The 17,228-nt window shown below is 40.4% G+C and overlaps 1 protein-coding gene across 4 annotated transcripts in view; it reads right to left on the bottom strand.

Annotated features, from left to right (window-relative positions):
• Positions 1-17,228, bottom strand: part of Yipf1 (Yip1 domain family member 1) — a 42,624-nt gene that overhangs the window by 20,386 nt on the left and 5,010 nt on the right. For all 4 annotated transcript variants that reach the window (XM_015484972.2, XM_015484970.2, XM_015484973.2 and 1 more), the window contains 6 exons: positions 16,791-16,954; positions 13,706-13,786; positions 13,373-13,460; positions 5,511-5,627; positions 1,874-2,040; positions 1,330-1,512 (listed from right to left, as the gene is read on the bottom strand). In XM_015484972.2, coding sequence (XP_015340458.1) covers positions 1,330-1,512; positions 1,874-2,040; positions 5,511-5,627; positions 13,373-13,460; positions 13,706-13,786; positions 16,791-16,954 — 800 coding nt within the window. The remainder of the gene's footprint in view (positions 1-1,329; positions 1,513-1,873; positions 2,041-5,510; positions 5,628-13,372; positions 13,461-13,705; positions 13,787-16,790; positions 16,955-17,228) is intronic.

The raw sequence follows: 17,228 nt of genomic DNA, 5'->3' as shown, positions 1-17,228 counted from the left end.
AGCGTTTTTGTTTTGGTACCAGGGATTGAACCCAGGGGTTCTCAGGGGTGCTTTCCCACTGAGCCACATCCCCACCCCTTTTTTATATTTTATTTAGAGACAGAGTCTCACTAAGTTTCTCAGGGCTTCGCTAAGTTGCTGAGGTTGGCTTTGAACTTCCAATCCTCCTGTCTCAGCCTCCCAAACTGCTGGGATTACAGGCATGTACCACTGCACCTGGACTTTTGTACTTCTTAGTAATGCCCTCTTCTAGAAAGTTCTTGAGCAGCAAGATGGGCAGCTTCAATGCCATTTATCCCAGAAGGAATTAGAGGTACAGGAGTTAAAGATCTTGCCATAGGTACCACATGAAATAGGTTCTTATTAATAAAGAAAATTATAATACTTCCCTACTCCAGTGTTCAATCCTCCCTGCTCCTTGCTAGTTCTTATAGTGCTTTACAAGACAATTCTTTTTCTTCTGCCTCCTCCTCTTCACCAACTTCTCAGGAAAGTATACAATGGGGAAAAATTCAGGGGAGTCATGGAAAGATGCCAGTGTAAGGTATTACAGTGAGTGAATAAGTTATGACGGAAAGGACATTATTCCTCAACAGACAGAAGGATCCAGAAGGGGCACTGCAGCATTTTAAGGGATCAGCCATGTCTCCATAGGATGAAAGGAAAGGGACTTAATTTATGGACATTTATAAGACAAGTTCTATGTTAAATGCTTTCTATGTATTATTTTGTTTCATCCTCAGAAACACACTACAAGCAGGAATTATTATCATACAACAGAGGAAGAAATTAAGATTCAGGGAAATATAGAACTATACACAAGCTCACATAGCCAAAAGTGAAAGCTGCCTGAATCAAAAGCAAAGGCTCTTCCTAAAAAGACATCTAGACACAGGAACTCAAAACCTGCTCTAAATGTGGTCCACTTTAAAAACAACTCCACTGTCCTGTATTTGACTTCATTCTCTCTACCCATGAAACTTTAAATGTCATAAGTCTTCCTAGATACACGCAGGAAACCATCAAAGCACCCAAAGGCAGAGTCCCCCCCAGTCCTGCTCCCCAACTCGATACGGAGGCACATGTCCACCCACACTTCCTGTGGCAAGACACTAAACCTTAACCAGATTACAGAAACTAGGTAAAGGCAGAGATTACAATCAAATTCTTTTAACTTAGACCACTTCCCTCTAAAGAGGGAAGAGGAGAGTCTAAAACAGTGTTGACTTCATGGAGGCTATTTTAAAAGAACTGTTGCATCTAACAATTTGAGGTCATTGAGCATTTGCATATAATACACACTAAAAGAATACAGGAATGAGACCATACCAAGCAGCCCACAGAAAGAAGCATATGAAGCAACACAATCGTCACAATTGTGGCCAATGCAATGCGCCGATTATCCTCACGAACAGCTGGCCAAAACGTCATTGCCAAGACAGATCCTGAGATGGCCAGGGCAATCATGACTAGAATCCAACGAACAGCTTTCTGAGGGATAATCCACAGTATCTGAAAGAAAAGAAAAGGGTGGTAGGGAGAGGCTTCTTGGAGGCATTTCAGAGAGGTATTTGTTCATTCCAGGCACATATGTTTATATACCCCCAGCCAATCAGCAGCTGGGCCCCCACTGCCAGTCTGGTTTTCAGTATAAGCTGGAGAAATGCCACCAGCATGCAGACTGAGATGGACCCTTTCATAACCAAGGGCTCATGATCTGGCACTCACCCCAAACCCTGTTCATGCTGAACTTTAAATTCAAAGGGGAATGTCAGGAGCACATGAGTGTTAGGCTGGAAATAACAATGCCTGGTGGAACTTTCAACCAAGAACAGAGCATCACCCAGGGTCTGTTCCACAGTGTGGTACTTACTGCTGTGGGAATATAAATGAAGAGCGAATAGCCATAGACACACACAATCTCCAGAAACGAATAGGAAACGATGTTCATAACTTTGCTGTTTCTCCACACAAGGAAACCCCAGAGGGCGAGAGGAACCAGCCACGCATAGGCATAGATGATGGTAGCTGCTATGGACACTGCGGACGACAGGACACAGTTTTCATCCCCAACAGAGCTTAACATACTATCAGAGCACTTCTGATACCTAACTGTCCTGATTTTCTAAACATGCCAATTTACATCAATGGACTGGGGGATCACATCTTGCTAGTCTTCATTTCCTGGGCGTGGGACCTGACTCATAACAGGCACTTGATAAATGTTTGTGAACTACTGAATCTTCTGTGTCTACCTTTGTGGTGATGACTAGTATCCTCCTATATAGTTTTTACAGTTCATTTGATAACTAACAACTTATATTATTAAACAACTGAGAAACTTCAGAGGGACACAATGGTAAGTACACTGAGCATTTCGATCAAATAAAAGCCAACTATCCCCTTGGAAGAACACATCCTCCTCCTTAGCGAAACAAGAGCTGACACTGATTTCTTTAGGAAATTTATTAAAATGCCCTGGGTACAGATTAACTTGTTCTGCATGCTATTTAGAGATCCTTCTCTTCCTGAAATACAGAGTTCCAACTCACTGATAAATTGTTGAACTATTCTCTAGTTTCACTTTCTTCCTTACATAAATAACTGCCTTGGTGGTGGAAGTGCTAGTTGGCAGCTCCTTGGAACAGGAGCATTCAATATATCACTATACTACTCTCCTCTTCCTCTCAGAGCAGCATGCCCTAGAGGACTTGCCTTCCACTTTCAGAGTAGAGGGTCATAAAACATGGTAAGCCATGGCATCAGCCTTTCTTACGTGAAACTCAGTAGGTAATTCATTTAACACATTCTGGCAAGAACAAAGGCCCCCCTAGCAATTACATCCAGGCTGGTTAAGATGTAGCTCAGTGGTAGGAGCACTTGCCTAGCATGTGTGAGGCCCTGGGCTCAATCCCTAACACGAGAAAAGAAAAAGAAAAAGAAGAGACATGTGATTACCCAAAATGCTTTGAGCCTCCCCAGAGCATTTTTTAACTCTCTCTCTCACTCACACACACACACACAAATTAGCTTTTTGGTCAGGCACAGTGGCACACACCTGTTATCCTGGTAGTTCAGGAGTCTGAGGCAAGACGATTGTAAGGTCAAAGCCAGCCTCAGCAATTTAGTGAAGCCCTAAGCAACTTAGTGAGACGTTGTCTCCAAATAAAAAATATAAAGGGCGGGGGATGTGCTCTTTACTCTTACAATAGCCCCTAGGTTCAATCACCAGTATCAAAAAAAAAAAAAAAAAAGCTTTTTGTGTTATTAACTAGTATGTAGACATATTACTTCATATAATCTATACTTTTATTTTTGAGAAGAAACAGGTTCAGAGAAGCTATGGGGTTGGTCAAGATCACATGATTTTCTTTTTTGTTTTTTTGGTACCGGGGATTGAACTCAGGGGCACTCAACCATTGAGCCATATTCCCAACCCTATTTTGTATCTTATTTAGAGACAGGATCTCACTGAGTTGTTCAGCGCCTCACCGTTGCTTTGAATTTGGGATTCTCTTGTCTCAGCCTCCCAAGCCACTGGGATTATAGGCATCACATGATTAACAAGTTGGTGAAAGAAGCTGGATCTAACCCCACATGTGATTCATATTGTTTATATAAAATGGGAAAATGTTTATTGATAGTGCCTCTATCTTATTAATACTTACATCACATCCCTGAAATTGGGATGCCCAGCCAAAGAGGCTAAGAAGAAATGAAGACTCCCACCATGCTTCCAGATCCCCAGGAAGAGTGAGTTACTCTTCTGTCAAAATACCTCCAATAAAGAGATTAACATAAACTACTTACAGCAATATTCACTCACCTATCTTGCTTTATTTAACCACTGAACCACTTGAAGGCAGGATCTGAATCTCATAGATATCATTTATTGAGTTAAATTCAAACCAAAGACATTTGATAAACAGAGTGAAAACTGAACCCATGAAGGAGAAGGAAGGTTACGGGTTCACACACTTTCTCTTGTGCACATGCATGCACAAACACACACACAGAATAAAGGGGAGGAAAAGAAGGAAGGACATATAGATTCTCTCTCACACATCTCTACATACATACATACATATCTATTTAGCAATAGTATTTACTGAATTCATTTTGTACAAATCACTATTCTAATCTATTGATATGTATCAACTCTTTACTCTTACAATAGCCCTGTAATGTAAGTATTATCATTTCCATTTTACCAATGAATCTGAGGCCAAGAGAGATGGTTAACTTGTCCCAAGAGGCAGAAGCTAGTCAGTGGCAGAGCTAGAAGCTGCAGTGGTCTAATGGGAGTTCTTCTCCAGCTACCCTAGCGGGAGAGCGGACAGGGAGGCCAGGACTTGAGAAGGAAGTACAGGTCAGTCTCCTATAAAGCCAGTCTTCCTCAATTTGGCATCACCTGCAAGTGTCTGAAAGCTGTTTTCTTTTCTCTTAACTGCCCAATACTGATTCAAGAAAGTAAGTTTTAAAACAAAAATGTCATTTACAAGCCCATCACTAGGTCCCATTCACTTCTGCATTTTCCCTTCCAGGCACACTCCTCGATAACAAATCTGCTATCAGAAGGCCCTAGTTTGGCGTAAGAGATCAGCTTCCCCTGTTGCTCTGGTGCTTCATCATTTGTGGCCACAGCCAATTTCAGCCAGCTGAGCCATCAGCCTAAATAACAATAGGTTATCCCAGTCCTGGGACGTTACAAATCATGCTAGGATACAGACCTTCATGCACACTGCCTTACAGTTCTTTTGTACATTGTTTTTAGAATAAATTCCAATTGCAATACAGCTTTCCTAAAAATTATGTGCATTTATAATGCTGTGAATCCTACTTATACACAGAATTATATATATCTTAAAATGTTAAAGTTTTGATATATTAAGTTAAATATATGCTTAAAATGGTAAGTTTTATGTTATACGTAATATAATATGCACACATACAAAAGCACACAATATATAAAGGAGAGAAAAAGAAGGAAGGATATATGGATACTCTCTCACACATGTCTCTATATACATATATAGGAACATCTATTTAGCAATAGTATTTATTGAACTCATTTTGTACAAATCACTATTCTAACCTATTTACAATGTATCAACTCTTTAAATAGCCCTGTAATATATTATCATTTCCATTTTACCAATGAATATGAGGTCAAGAGAAATGATTAACTTGCCCCAAGAAGTTAAATGATTAACTTCTGCCACAAGAGGCAGAAGCTAGTTACCTATAACATAAAATTTACCATTTTATGTATGTTTCATATATGTATATATAAAATTTTACATACACATATAAATAGTGTAATTTACCATAGTAAAAAAAAAAGAGAGAGAGAATGTCGATTTATATAGATGGGTGGTAAACCCTGAGACAATAGGTATGTTTAACCCCTAAAACAGAGAATGCAGAGATGGGGCCCACACACTCAGTGGGTAAAAGGACTCACGGTTAGAAACTGATGGTATTCTAAATGAGTCAAGCTATTCACCAACCTTTTCGGAATTCGGGCACATAATGGTATGTCTTCTCTCCCAGATGGATTAAGAAGTTGGAAAGATTCCCACTAATTGCTATGGCAAAGACCAATGTGGCACATATCCAAAAGGGGCCTGCAAAAGCAACCAGAAAATTCAGAAACAGGAAAATAAGCACTGGCCTTTAGATTCTTACAGAATAATTTCTTATCTTCCTCTCTCGCTCTTCACAAGCAAGGGAAAATGAATTTTAGATGTAATCAACACTTAATGGGAATTTTTTTTCTAAAAAAAGGTCAAAACATTAACTCAGTAATTAGCTATCTTAAAGACTAGGAGGATTATATCTAAAGGCCAAAACACCTTCCACAATTAGGTAAATAAAGATATTGATTTGTGTATAGTTTCTTTTTATTGGAGAATCATCAAAAAAAATCATAGACATTTTGTTAAGCCTTCCATTAGAATACAAGAAGCAATGATTACTTCTCTCTTCTACATGTCAGATGTCAATGCCAGAGAGAAAGAAGCCAAATCAGACAGGTCCTTCCATAGCATAAATGAAGAGCCAGAGAAACAAAACACTTTAGACAAACACTGATCTAATCTATCACATCACTCCGGTCGTGTCAAAGAGGAAGTGTGTGTGCACATGTTTAAGCCATCCTTTTTGCTTCTTTTAATGAAAAATATTTAATAAAATATTTAATAAAAAATATATTAACAGTTCCATATTGAAGAGATACAAAAGGGAATATAGAGAAAAGCACGTTTCCCTCCCTCTCGGCTCCCTAACTCTGCGTTTTTAGAGCTCATCACTGTAACTAGTTTCTGGTCAATCCTGCCAGAAATAGTCTACACATATATGCAAATGTAGTGTATGCGTACGTATGTGGTTTCATATAGATGACATACATATATATCCTGCTGTGCAATTTTCCATTTTTACCTTAAAATAGCCTAGAAATTCTACCAAAGCAAGTCATATAAATCGGCTTATCCTTTTTAATGGTTAGAAAACATTCCCCTGAGCGGATGAGGGTGCCGTGCTCTGCACACCCCTTTCACCATTTGCTTGATTTTATGAACACCATCTTTGTCTCTCCCTACCTAGAATACATACTACATGCTCTGCACACCCCTTTCACCATTTGCTTGATTTTATGAACACCATCTTTGTCTCTTCCTACCTAGAATACATACTACTAGATGTAATTTTTAAATTGCGATTAATACATTTTATGAATTTCATTTTTCAATTTCACTAATATTTTGCTACACTTTTTGGGATAATTTCAGACACCTTGACAAAATCAAGAAAATTGTTGCAGTGGTGAGCAGTGGCACATGCCTACAATCCCAATGGCTCAGGAGGCTGAGGTAGAAGGTACGCAAGTTCAAGGCTACCCTCATCAATGTGGGACTTAAGTAACTTAAGGAGAGCTTGTCTTAAAATAAAAAGGGCTAGAGATGTGACTCAGTGGTTAAGCGCCCTTGAATTCACTCCCTGGTACCAAGAAAAGAAAATACTGTATTGAGGGAGCTAGTGAGCAGAAATCTATAAGTATTTTTCAGAGCCAAGCACTGGTACCTGAGGTTGGGAAAGGAAACACAGGCAGTGGGAGGCTCCAAGAGTCACCAGCATCAGCTTTCCTTCCACAAATCTGTTCTAATCAAAGACTAAATCTCACTGCTATTCTGTCTGCCTACCACCTAAGAGGAAAAAAATAAAACAAAACCCACAAAAAGCTACATTGAATAAACTGACAAAACTAACTATCCGTGTACTATAGGCAGGCAGAGACCATCCAAGCATAAGAACTCACCTGGCCAAAATATTAATTTATACTACCATATAACTAGAAAGCAAAGAACTTCAGATCTAAACAGCCATTATTTACTAAGTACCAAGTATCCTCTAGGCCCTGGGGTAGGTGCTAGGGACACAGTGATGCAACAGAGACAGAGTCACTGCCTCAAACACACTCAGGCACCCTAGGCAGACAATAAAATATCTAACCCAAGAATTTGAGGTGAGTGAAGTCCAGGCTGCCCCTTGGGCACCTTAAGGAGGGCATCAAACCTAGAAAAAGTGTTGTCTAACCCTGGATGAAAAAACAGTAGAAGTTTTCAAGTGAATAAGGAAAAGAATAATCCAGGAAGAGGGAACCAGCAAGAACAGAGCAAACAATTCAAGGCCAAGGAAGTTTGAGGTCAGAAGTAGCCAAAGATTAAAGATGGTCAGGCCAGAGGATCTCAGAAGCCCTATTAGTGACTTCAGAATTTAGCTTGAGGGATGTTATGATTTAGACATGAGGTATCCCTCAAACCCTCAGGTATGAGACAATGCAAGAATGTTCAGAGGTGAACTGATTAGATTATGAGAACTGTAACCTAATCCTCCACTGATACAGGTTAACTGGGTGGTAACTAGGCAGGTGGGATGTGGTAGGAGGAAGTAGATCTCTGGGAGTGTACCTTTGGGGTTTATATCTTGTCCCTGGTGAGCAGAGCTTGCTTCCTCTGCTTCCTGGTTGCCATGTCCTGAGCTGCCTCACTTTGGGCCCAGAGCTACGAAGTTGACCAAAGTGCACTGAATCTCTGAAACCGTGAGTCAAAATAACTTTTCTTCCTCAAAGTTGTTCTTGTCAGGTCTTTTTGGTCACAGTGATATAAAGGAGACTAAAACAAGAGCAAAAGGACACCTGGTACAGGAAGATATTTATATAGTCCCTCAATATCTGTGGTAGATTACTTCTAGGACACCTAAGATACCAAAATCCAAAGATGCTCAAGTACTTTATACAATATGACAAAGTGTTCGCATATAATCTATGCACAACCTCCCATATACTTTAAATCATCTCTAGATTATTTATAATAGTTAATACAATGTAAATGATATATCAATAATTGTTATCTGTACTGTTATCTGTACATGAAAAAAGTCTACACATATTTAATACAGATGAAACATTTTTCAAATGTTTTTGATCCAAGGTTGACTGAATCTATAGATGTGAGACTTGTGGATATGTAAGGCCACTGTACTGATTTAAAGACTTGTCCAGCATTCTCTGGAATGTGGCCCTAAGCTGTCCAGTACCATGGCACAGCAGCAGTTGGAGGGAAGGTGTTTTCAAGTGGTCTGGAAGGTAATCAACATTTTCTCACCCACTCTACCTGTCTGGTTAAAGCTCAATAATTCATGCTTCAGGAGAAGCAAGAAAACTGTCTTAGACCTTAGTATTCTTGTCCCCTTAGCTATTAACATTTCTCTTGCCTGTTTGTAATCCTTCAATTAACCCCTTCTGCTTAAGGATAAAACCCAAATTCCTCAGACCTCTATAGAAGGGCCATCATGATTGGTTCAGTAACCTTCCCAGCCACCACTATAGGAAGCCAGGAACCAAACAGCATATCAAGCTCAGGTGGTAGAATGCTTGCCTCACATGCATAAGGCCCTGGGTTCAATCCCCAGCACCACAAAAAAAAAAAAATCAAACCACACCCACTCACCCACAGCCTGCCCACTGCTTCACTTGCCTTTCCCCTTCCCTTTTCCCTTCCCCTTCCCCTTCCCTACTCTTTTTATAGGGTAGGGGTGGAAGGGAGCCTTAAGTTACATTGTATTTACAATTAAATTTTCATGCTATACATTTTTATGTTATGAAATATTTCTAACATAGACAAAACCATAAAGAATAATAAAGCAAATGCCAGAGTATCACCTTTAAAAGTCCTTTAAACGGTGTCATACCATTCATATTCTTCTACAACATGCTTTCTTTTCATTTACCATTGTTCTCAGATTTATCCATTCCAATGCTTATAGGTCTCATTCTAAAAACTACAGAATTCCCTACATGAATATACCACAATCCAGTCTCTTGCTGATAAAATATCTAAATTGTTTTAAAATACTTGCTCTTACAAACCACATTGTTGTAGTGACTGATATTCTTCTATATGGTGTCATATAGGTTTCTCTAAAAAGAAATACCTTTGAGAACTGCTGAGTTGTAGAGTCTGAGCATCTTTAAATTGCTCTAATTTATGTACCAGTGAGACACCCACAGCATTATTCAAAAGTTCCCGTGGCTCCACCTCCTTGACAACACAGTGTCAATATTTACGAAAACTGACTTGGAGTATATCACTGCTCTGCTCAAGTCCTCCAGCAGCTTCTCACTCGAATAAAAGCTAAAGTTCTCACTGTAACTTATGAGATCCTACATGTTCTCCCCCTCTACATTGCCTCTCTGACTTCATCTCTTCCTAGGCCCTTGTCCACTCTGGTCCAATTACTCTAGTCTCTTTGCAATTCTTGGAACATACTAGGCAGCTTCCTACCTCAGGGTCTCTGCACTGACTGATCCTATTGCCTCAAATATTCTTCCCTTAGGTAGCTATATAAATCACTCCTGGTTCCTTTAGGTCTTTACTCAAAAGTCACCTTTTAAAATTTTCTAGTCTACCCACCTACATACACATTTCATGTCCTGTCCCTCTACCTTCTTATTTGTAACTAACAAACCATATATATTTAAAATATGCAGTATTTCTTACGTATGTTGTTTATTGTTAAACTCAATAAATTATAAACTGCTTAAGGCATGGGGTTTAGTCTGTTTTAGTCATGCTATATCTTCAGTACCTAACATAATACATACTCAGTGTTTGTTGAATTAAATGAATAGCTGAAGACAAGCCAACCTATATATGTTTGCTAAAATGATTGGCATAAATGTTTTAGTTACTATTTTGCTGATTAAAGGTGGGGCTGTGTTAGCTTCTCATTACTGACAAATACCTGGGGAAAACAACTTAAAGGAAGAAAAATTTATGTGGGCTCATGGTTGTAAAGGTTTCAGTGCACGGTCAGCTGGCTCCCAGGCAGAAACACCTTGGAGGAAGGGCCTGGCAGAGGAAAGATGCTCAGTCATAGCAGACAGAAAGCAGAGAGAGAAAGAGGCCAGGGACAAAACACAGTCCCCAAGAGCGTGCCCCCAGCGACCTACTTCCTCCGTGTTCCACTTGCCTGCTATTCCCACCACCTACCAGTTGCCCACTGATGAGGTTAGCACCCTCGCCATCCAATCACTTCCCAGAAGCCCACCTCTGAACATTGCTGCATGGAGAACCAAGCCTTCAACACATGAGCTCTTGGTAGACATTCCAGATCCAAACGACACCAGCATCTTTTTATGTTTTTATTGACCATTTGGGTTTCCTCTTCTATGAATTGCCCATTTTCCCCCAGTTGCTTGTTTGATTCTTAAAATTTGTGGGAGTTCCACATACAGTCTTGTTTCTCATCTTTTGTTCATTTGTATATTGCAAATATTTCTCCTGGTTTGTGGTTTAATTTTTTTTACAAGTTTTCTCATGACTTATTTTGTTGTATAGAGATGTTCACTTTAAGTTGAAATGCAGGAGATTATCAGTTTTTGTGGGGGCCACCCCTGAGCTATTACAGCATCTTTACTTAGCCTTCAGCCAAGAAGGTTTTAATCTGGCATTGCACTGTGGCTCCTCCCACTCTGCGTGTTGCATGTGATCACTGCCTTCCCCCTGCTATGAAATCTGCTTTCCCATAGCTCCAGACTTGGGAGTAATCCATTGGGCTTGGACAGCCCACCCCCTTATTTGGTGAGGAATGTTCTATGGAAAAGCCTTTGCACCCCATATAAAAATAAACCAAACGTGGGCTCACACTGTCCCTCTGGAAGCTCACAATAAGGTCAAAGAGCCGTCCTGCCTACTCCCCCCTTTATAAAAAAAAAAAATTTCCATGTCATTTGGTCTTTTCAGGGGACAGCCTACTCCACGCAGAGGAACCTCATTTCCACCACCACCCCTAACCCCTGCCCGGGAGATGGGCGGGAAGTTTTTTCCTTGGACTGCATACTGGCAAATCTTCTGTCATCGTTTTCCTGATCACCTTCCCCCAACCCATTCCCCAGAGGCCAGTCCTCTCTGCTATAAATACTTAACCTTCACTGATTTTTAATCATGTCTTTAAACTCATAAGGCCATTAGCCTTTGGAAAGAAGCAAACTTTTAGGTCCAAATCTTGGCTCTGTCACAAAAAGCAGCATAGCACATTTTTTTTTCAATTGATGAAAAATATGAATTATGAGCTATGGTACTGATTTGAAAATTGAGCTCAACCACTTACTAGCCATATGATTTTAGGCAAGTTGATGAGTCTCTGTGTGACTCAATGTCCTTATCTAAAAATATTACCTTCCCTAAGCCTCAATTTTCTCTTTTATAAGATAAGGCTACCTTGGAGCATGAAAAATAAAATAGTGCAAAATGGTACAACAGTGCTTATCTCCATGCATGGCGTTGTAAGGTGTCCATTTCCTCCTTGAGGCTGGGGACTGTGGCTTTGCTTTTAAATCCTCAGGCACTAGTATGGGGCCTAGCACAAAATATCGGGCTCATATGGAGCTTCTCTATGCCAAGCTGTCTGTCTAGCACTAAAGACCTGGCTTCCTCAGGCACTGAGACTGCTCCTCCAGAAGCTCTCTAGTTGGAAGTGAGAATGAGCAAGATAGCTAGAGACAAGACCCTTGAATGAAAGGCACAGACCAGTACAACAATGGTTTTCACAAAGGGCTCCCTGGGGCTTTAGAAATCCCAAGGAGGAACTTCTAGAAATTTCTGGAAATGTCATAGGGAGCACAGGCTGAGAGAAGAGAGCCTTCCAACCTCCACAAGAGCAGTTTTTGGTTTTAGATACTGGATATTCCCACGACTTGATGAAAAGAGTCTAGAATGTAAGATCACCAGTTTACTACAATAGGGGTTTTATGTAATAAACTTGGTTCCAGTTCTACTTCATTAGATTGACAACTCCTAGCTGTAGTTTCTTCAAGTTACATAGGGATAATAGCACTTAATGTACAATCTTGTAAGAATTAGAGTGTGTGTAGTGCTTGGCACACTGTAGATTCCCATGAATTCCTTTGCCTATTATAATGGACATACGTAATTACTTTACTGTTTCTTGTTTAGGACTTGAGCATATATATTAATAAACCTCTTTGAACACCAGCTTTGTCATTGAAAAAGTGGGGATACTATACAAGATGTGATTGCAAGATTGAAATACGACCAAGCACACAAGGTCTCTGGTCTAGCCCCTACCACACAAACCGATCAGAGTTGTTGGCCTCCTTCATCCCTCAAACACAGAAGTCCACTGTCTTGAACCCTCTCCTCAGGTTGTGTGGACCTCGGAGTTTTTCTCAGACAGCAAGGGGGTCAGGGATGACAGCTGTTCCCTGACTCATGCCTGTTTTTCACTTTCCGTGCTGGTGACCAAATCCCAAAGGGAGCCAGCTCATCTGAAAGCAGAGCTAGAACTCAGCACATTAATGAAAAGTATGAGAATACCTTCTCTACACTCTCCCCAATGTCACCAAATACAAACAGTAGAATCAACAGTCTCCTCTTAGACAAAGTGACTTCATTTGTCTCAGGACTATAATGTCATTTGAAGAGCATAGTTCTGAAAGGACATAATCCTGGCATTAATATGACACATAATTGCATTTCTCCCTAAATTCTTTGCGGGGGTTATTACTGAATCTCAGAAGAGTCAAACAAAACATTGTACACCCCAAAACAGTGCAAGTCTCCAACTTTCTAGATGACCCACACCTTTGCCCAATTTAACTGGAATGTGGTAAAGAATCAAAATAGCACTACAGGGCTGTGGTTGTGGCTCAGTGGTAGAGCGCTTGCCTAGCATGTGTGAAGCACTGGGTTCAATCCTTAGCACCACACAAAAATAAATAAATAAAATAAAAGTATTGGGTCCATCTACAACCAAAAAAAAAATTTTTTTTAAATGGCACTACACATACCATAGAGATCTGGATTGCTGCGGATATATAACCTCACAAAGTTTTTTCCGGGTATTGGCAAAAGAGACCCTTTTATTCTGTCAAAGACCTGGAAAACAACACAGCAGTAATTCTACTTAAGATTTTTTTTTTGTTAGAATTTTAATAAATTCAACAACTACAAAACTAAAACTCGGTTATTTGGATTTTTACGGTAGTATTTGCACATGCTAGTAACACTTTATTTTTCTAAGACCACTTCCAGTACAGAAAGGCTTTTGCCTGATTTGACTGTTTAATCACAAAAGAAACAAATCTCCATTACATAAAAGTAAGGGTAAACTGTTTACAAACCTGGTAAGTGTCCACATCAAAGAATGTTTGATAGTATTCAAATGTCCAGAAGGGAGAGCTTTTCTTCTGTCCAGCAAGTAGCTGTCAGAGGTAAAGTGAAACGCAATGAAGACAGAAGCAATTCCCTAGTTGCAGCTGTGCAGAGGGAGAGGGCCCTGACCCAGTAAGAAACCAAAATGCAGGAAAACACCAGGCTCTTCAGCAGTCAGTGAACGAGGCCCACAACAGCCAATGCCCCACTCCCGGCCCCAGAGAGAAACAAGCATCAATTTTGAAATCTCACCTAAAGTTCTCAAATCTGGCCCCTCCACCTGGGGAACTTTGGTGAAGCACTAGACCCCTCTCCAGCTTGTTTCCCTTGTATAAAAAGTACAGCTAATAATGGGCTGGGGCTGGGGCTGGGGCTCAGTGGAAGAGCATTTGCCTCACGAGGCACTGGGTTCAACTCTCAATTCACATATAAATAAATGAATAAAATAAAGGTCCATCAACAATTAAAAAAGTATATTTTTAAAAAAAAGGTACAGCTAATAAGATCTACCTTGTAGATGCTTTATATACAATAACACACACACACACACACACACACACACACACAGAGCAGTCAGTATAAATGTCTTCTCCGCCATCCATCTTTCAAGATCCTTACTACTGCCAGGCACAGTGGCACATGCCTATAATCCCACTGACTCAGAAAACTGAGGCAGGAGGATCACGAGTTCGAGGCCAGCCTTGGCAAACCAGTAAGGTCCTAAGCAACATAGTGCTTGTATTAAAATAGAAAAATAATAAGGGCTGGGATGTACTCAATGGTGAAATGCCCCAGGTTCAATCCCTAGGACTGAGGAAGAAAAAAAAAAGATTCTTACTACTATTATCATCTGATTTCTCAAAAATCTGACACACTGATTCACTCTGAAGTTCTAAACATATTAATGCTTTGACAAAAACAAAAATTCCAGTTTAGAGGAGGCCCATAAGGAGGGCCACACCTGTCCTCCAGCACTGTTCTCCAGGGGCAGATGGAGTCACAAGACTATGAATCACGACTGGTATCCTCTGGTATCTACAGAGGACTCACATGGCAGAGGTATAGGTTGACCAGGGAGAGCCATTTTTCATAAGCTAGGCAAGGAATCCACCACTGTCACAAAAATATTGGTAAATTCCTCTCAATTCACAGACAAAATTAATATAATGGGTAAATGTTTTTTCTAATTTTAAGACTTTTTTTTTTTTACCCCAACCACATTTCTTCCTGTTGATGCCTGCTATTACTCAATGTGATGTTAATTTTATGTGTCAATTTGTCTATGCCTTGATGCCCAAATATTGGTTAAACATTCTTCTGGATGTTTCTGTGAGGGTATTTTTGAATGAAATTTATATTTAAATTGATTTGACTTTAGAAGGCCTGACTAGAACAAAAGGCTAACCCAACCCTACCACCCATCCCAGCCCTGCCCCAGCAAAAGGGAATTCCCCTGCAGCTGGCCTCTGAACTGCAACTCCTTCCCACAACTCTAGCCTCCTTAGATTTGGACTCACCAGGCCTCCACAATCACATAAGCCAATTCCTTAAAATAATCTCTCTACATACACATCCTATTGGTCTCTTTCTCTAGGGAATCCTAACAACTCAGCTGTACTCGTAGCCACTCCTTGTGTGAGGGAGCCAACCACTTTAAGCCCTAACACACTCTGCCTGTGGTACAGTCTAGCAACTAGACACCATCTCTGACTTAGACTGCCTTAGTTTAAGGATCCAAGTATTCCCTACTAGTTGTGTGTCTGGGAAAGTTACTTAAACTTTGTTTCAAGTTTCTCATTTGTAAAATGAAGATAAAAATAGCCCTTGGTTCACAGGTCATTAGGAAGACTAAATGAGATGATGCAAACTTTAAACGGAGGCTGGCATCCACTAAACCCTAAATAAATATTAAGTATTGTGATGATATGATGACAAGGCCCAACAGATTATTTTCTCATATTCCAGATGAGGAAACCCAGGCTTAAGAAAGTTATAGTACCCTTCCTAAGACCATATAACTATTGGTAGGATCTGAACTCAGGATCTTTAAGTTTTCATTGCTATATTTGGTATATATTAACATTCAATTTAGCATAAAATTCAGTATTTATTTTGATACTTCATGGAGTTCCAGAAAGAGCATCTGGTACCCACAAGCCACACAATCTTAATAATAAGAACCCTATGAGCACATTGCTACAAGTACACCTCTGAAGCAGTCCAATCATGATTCAGTTTATAACATACTGAAATAAATACTACTTGCCTGAAACATGCCAACTACATGCATGGAAATATATCTTTATGATTAAAAACAGCCACTAGGTTGATTTACCTCCAATTAGATGGAGATCTCAAGGTCTCCCTTCACCTCAACTCCCTCACCAAACCTTCCCAGCATGCCCTACTGAGCCCAACCTTCACAGAGCTGTGTCCAACTCTAGTTCAGAAGTCACCACTTCTAGTCTAGACCACTTTAATTGTCTCCTACCTGGTCTTCTGGCTTCTAGTCCGACTTTCTCCAATTCATTCCCCACATGGCCACCATATCTTAACACATCTATTCATATTGCTTAAAATCGTTCGGTAGCTCCCAACTGTTTTCAGAATACACTTTGTTCTGGCTGTGTGGAGTCCTGGCCTGTCTATGTAGCCTCATTTCCTGCCTTCATCTCTGTGTTGCTCCTGATGTCAGTGAAAATAGGACATTCCCATCTGCACTATGTTCACATCTCTGTGATGTCACTTTGCCCACCTCCTTCCCCTGGCCACCTCCTCTTCCTTCATCTGATGGTACAAGATCCATTGCCTCTAAGAATTCTTCCCTAATCCACTCTCTTTGCTTTCGAGGCCCAGGTTCCCGCTACCAGTGCTTCCCATGGATGGTAACAGTCTACTTACCTGTCTGTTTCCCCCACCAGGGCAGAGGCTACCTGTCATTTACCTTTGCATCGCCAGTACCTAGCACTGTACCTGGCACACAGTAGATGAGACTAAATAGAAGAACAAGCTTTAAAAACATTAAAAGGAAAAAAATTCAAAGGAAGTTCAAACCTCAGTTTTGTCAGAGTCATCATTTCCCAGTAATTCATCATCCTCTTCTCTCCCTGAGCCTCTTGGAGGGCCTGGTTGATGCTTCAGGGTTTCATTGGGATCCTCAATGCTTATCGTGGTGGCATCTGGGTTTGCTACTAGAGCAGTGGCTGCATCACCAAATTCTGAAATCAAGCAGAGCAGAAAGGCCTCTGAGAACTTACCCACACTAGGAATGCTATGCTTTTCATTCAAAGACAAGTAATTACAACTCAGCTTTGCTACAGACCCTGTCTGAGAAAACAGCAACAAACTTTGAAGAAAATCTCACCTAGAAATCAATCTAACATGGAAAAATGATGATGAGGAGAATTTGGAGTCAGGCTTGGAGTTTAGTCCTGGCTCAGATGCTGACAACTATATGAGCCTAAGTAAAATAACCTCTAAAACCCTCAGTGT

This window comes from Marmota marmota, unplaced genomic scaffold (assembly GCF_001458135.2).
Source record: "Marmota marmota marmota unplaced genomic scaffold, marMar, whole genome shotgun sequence".
NCBI lineage: Eukaryota > Metazoa > Chordata > Mammalia > Rodentia > Sciuridae > Marmota > Marmota marmota.
The sequence above is the reverse complement of the archived record's forward strand: the minus strand, read 5'-3'. Positions and strand labels throughout refer to the sequence as shown.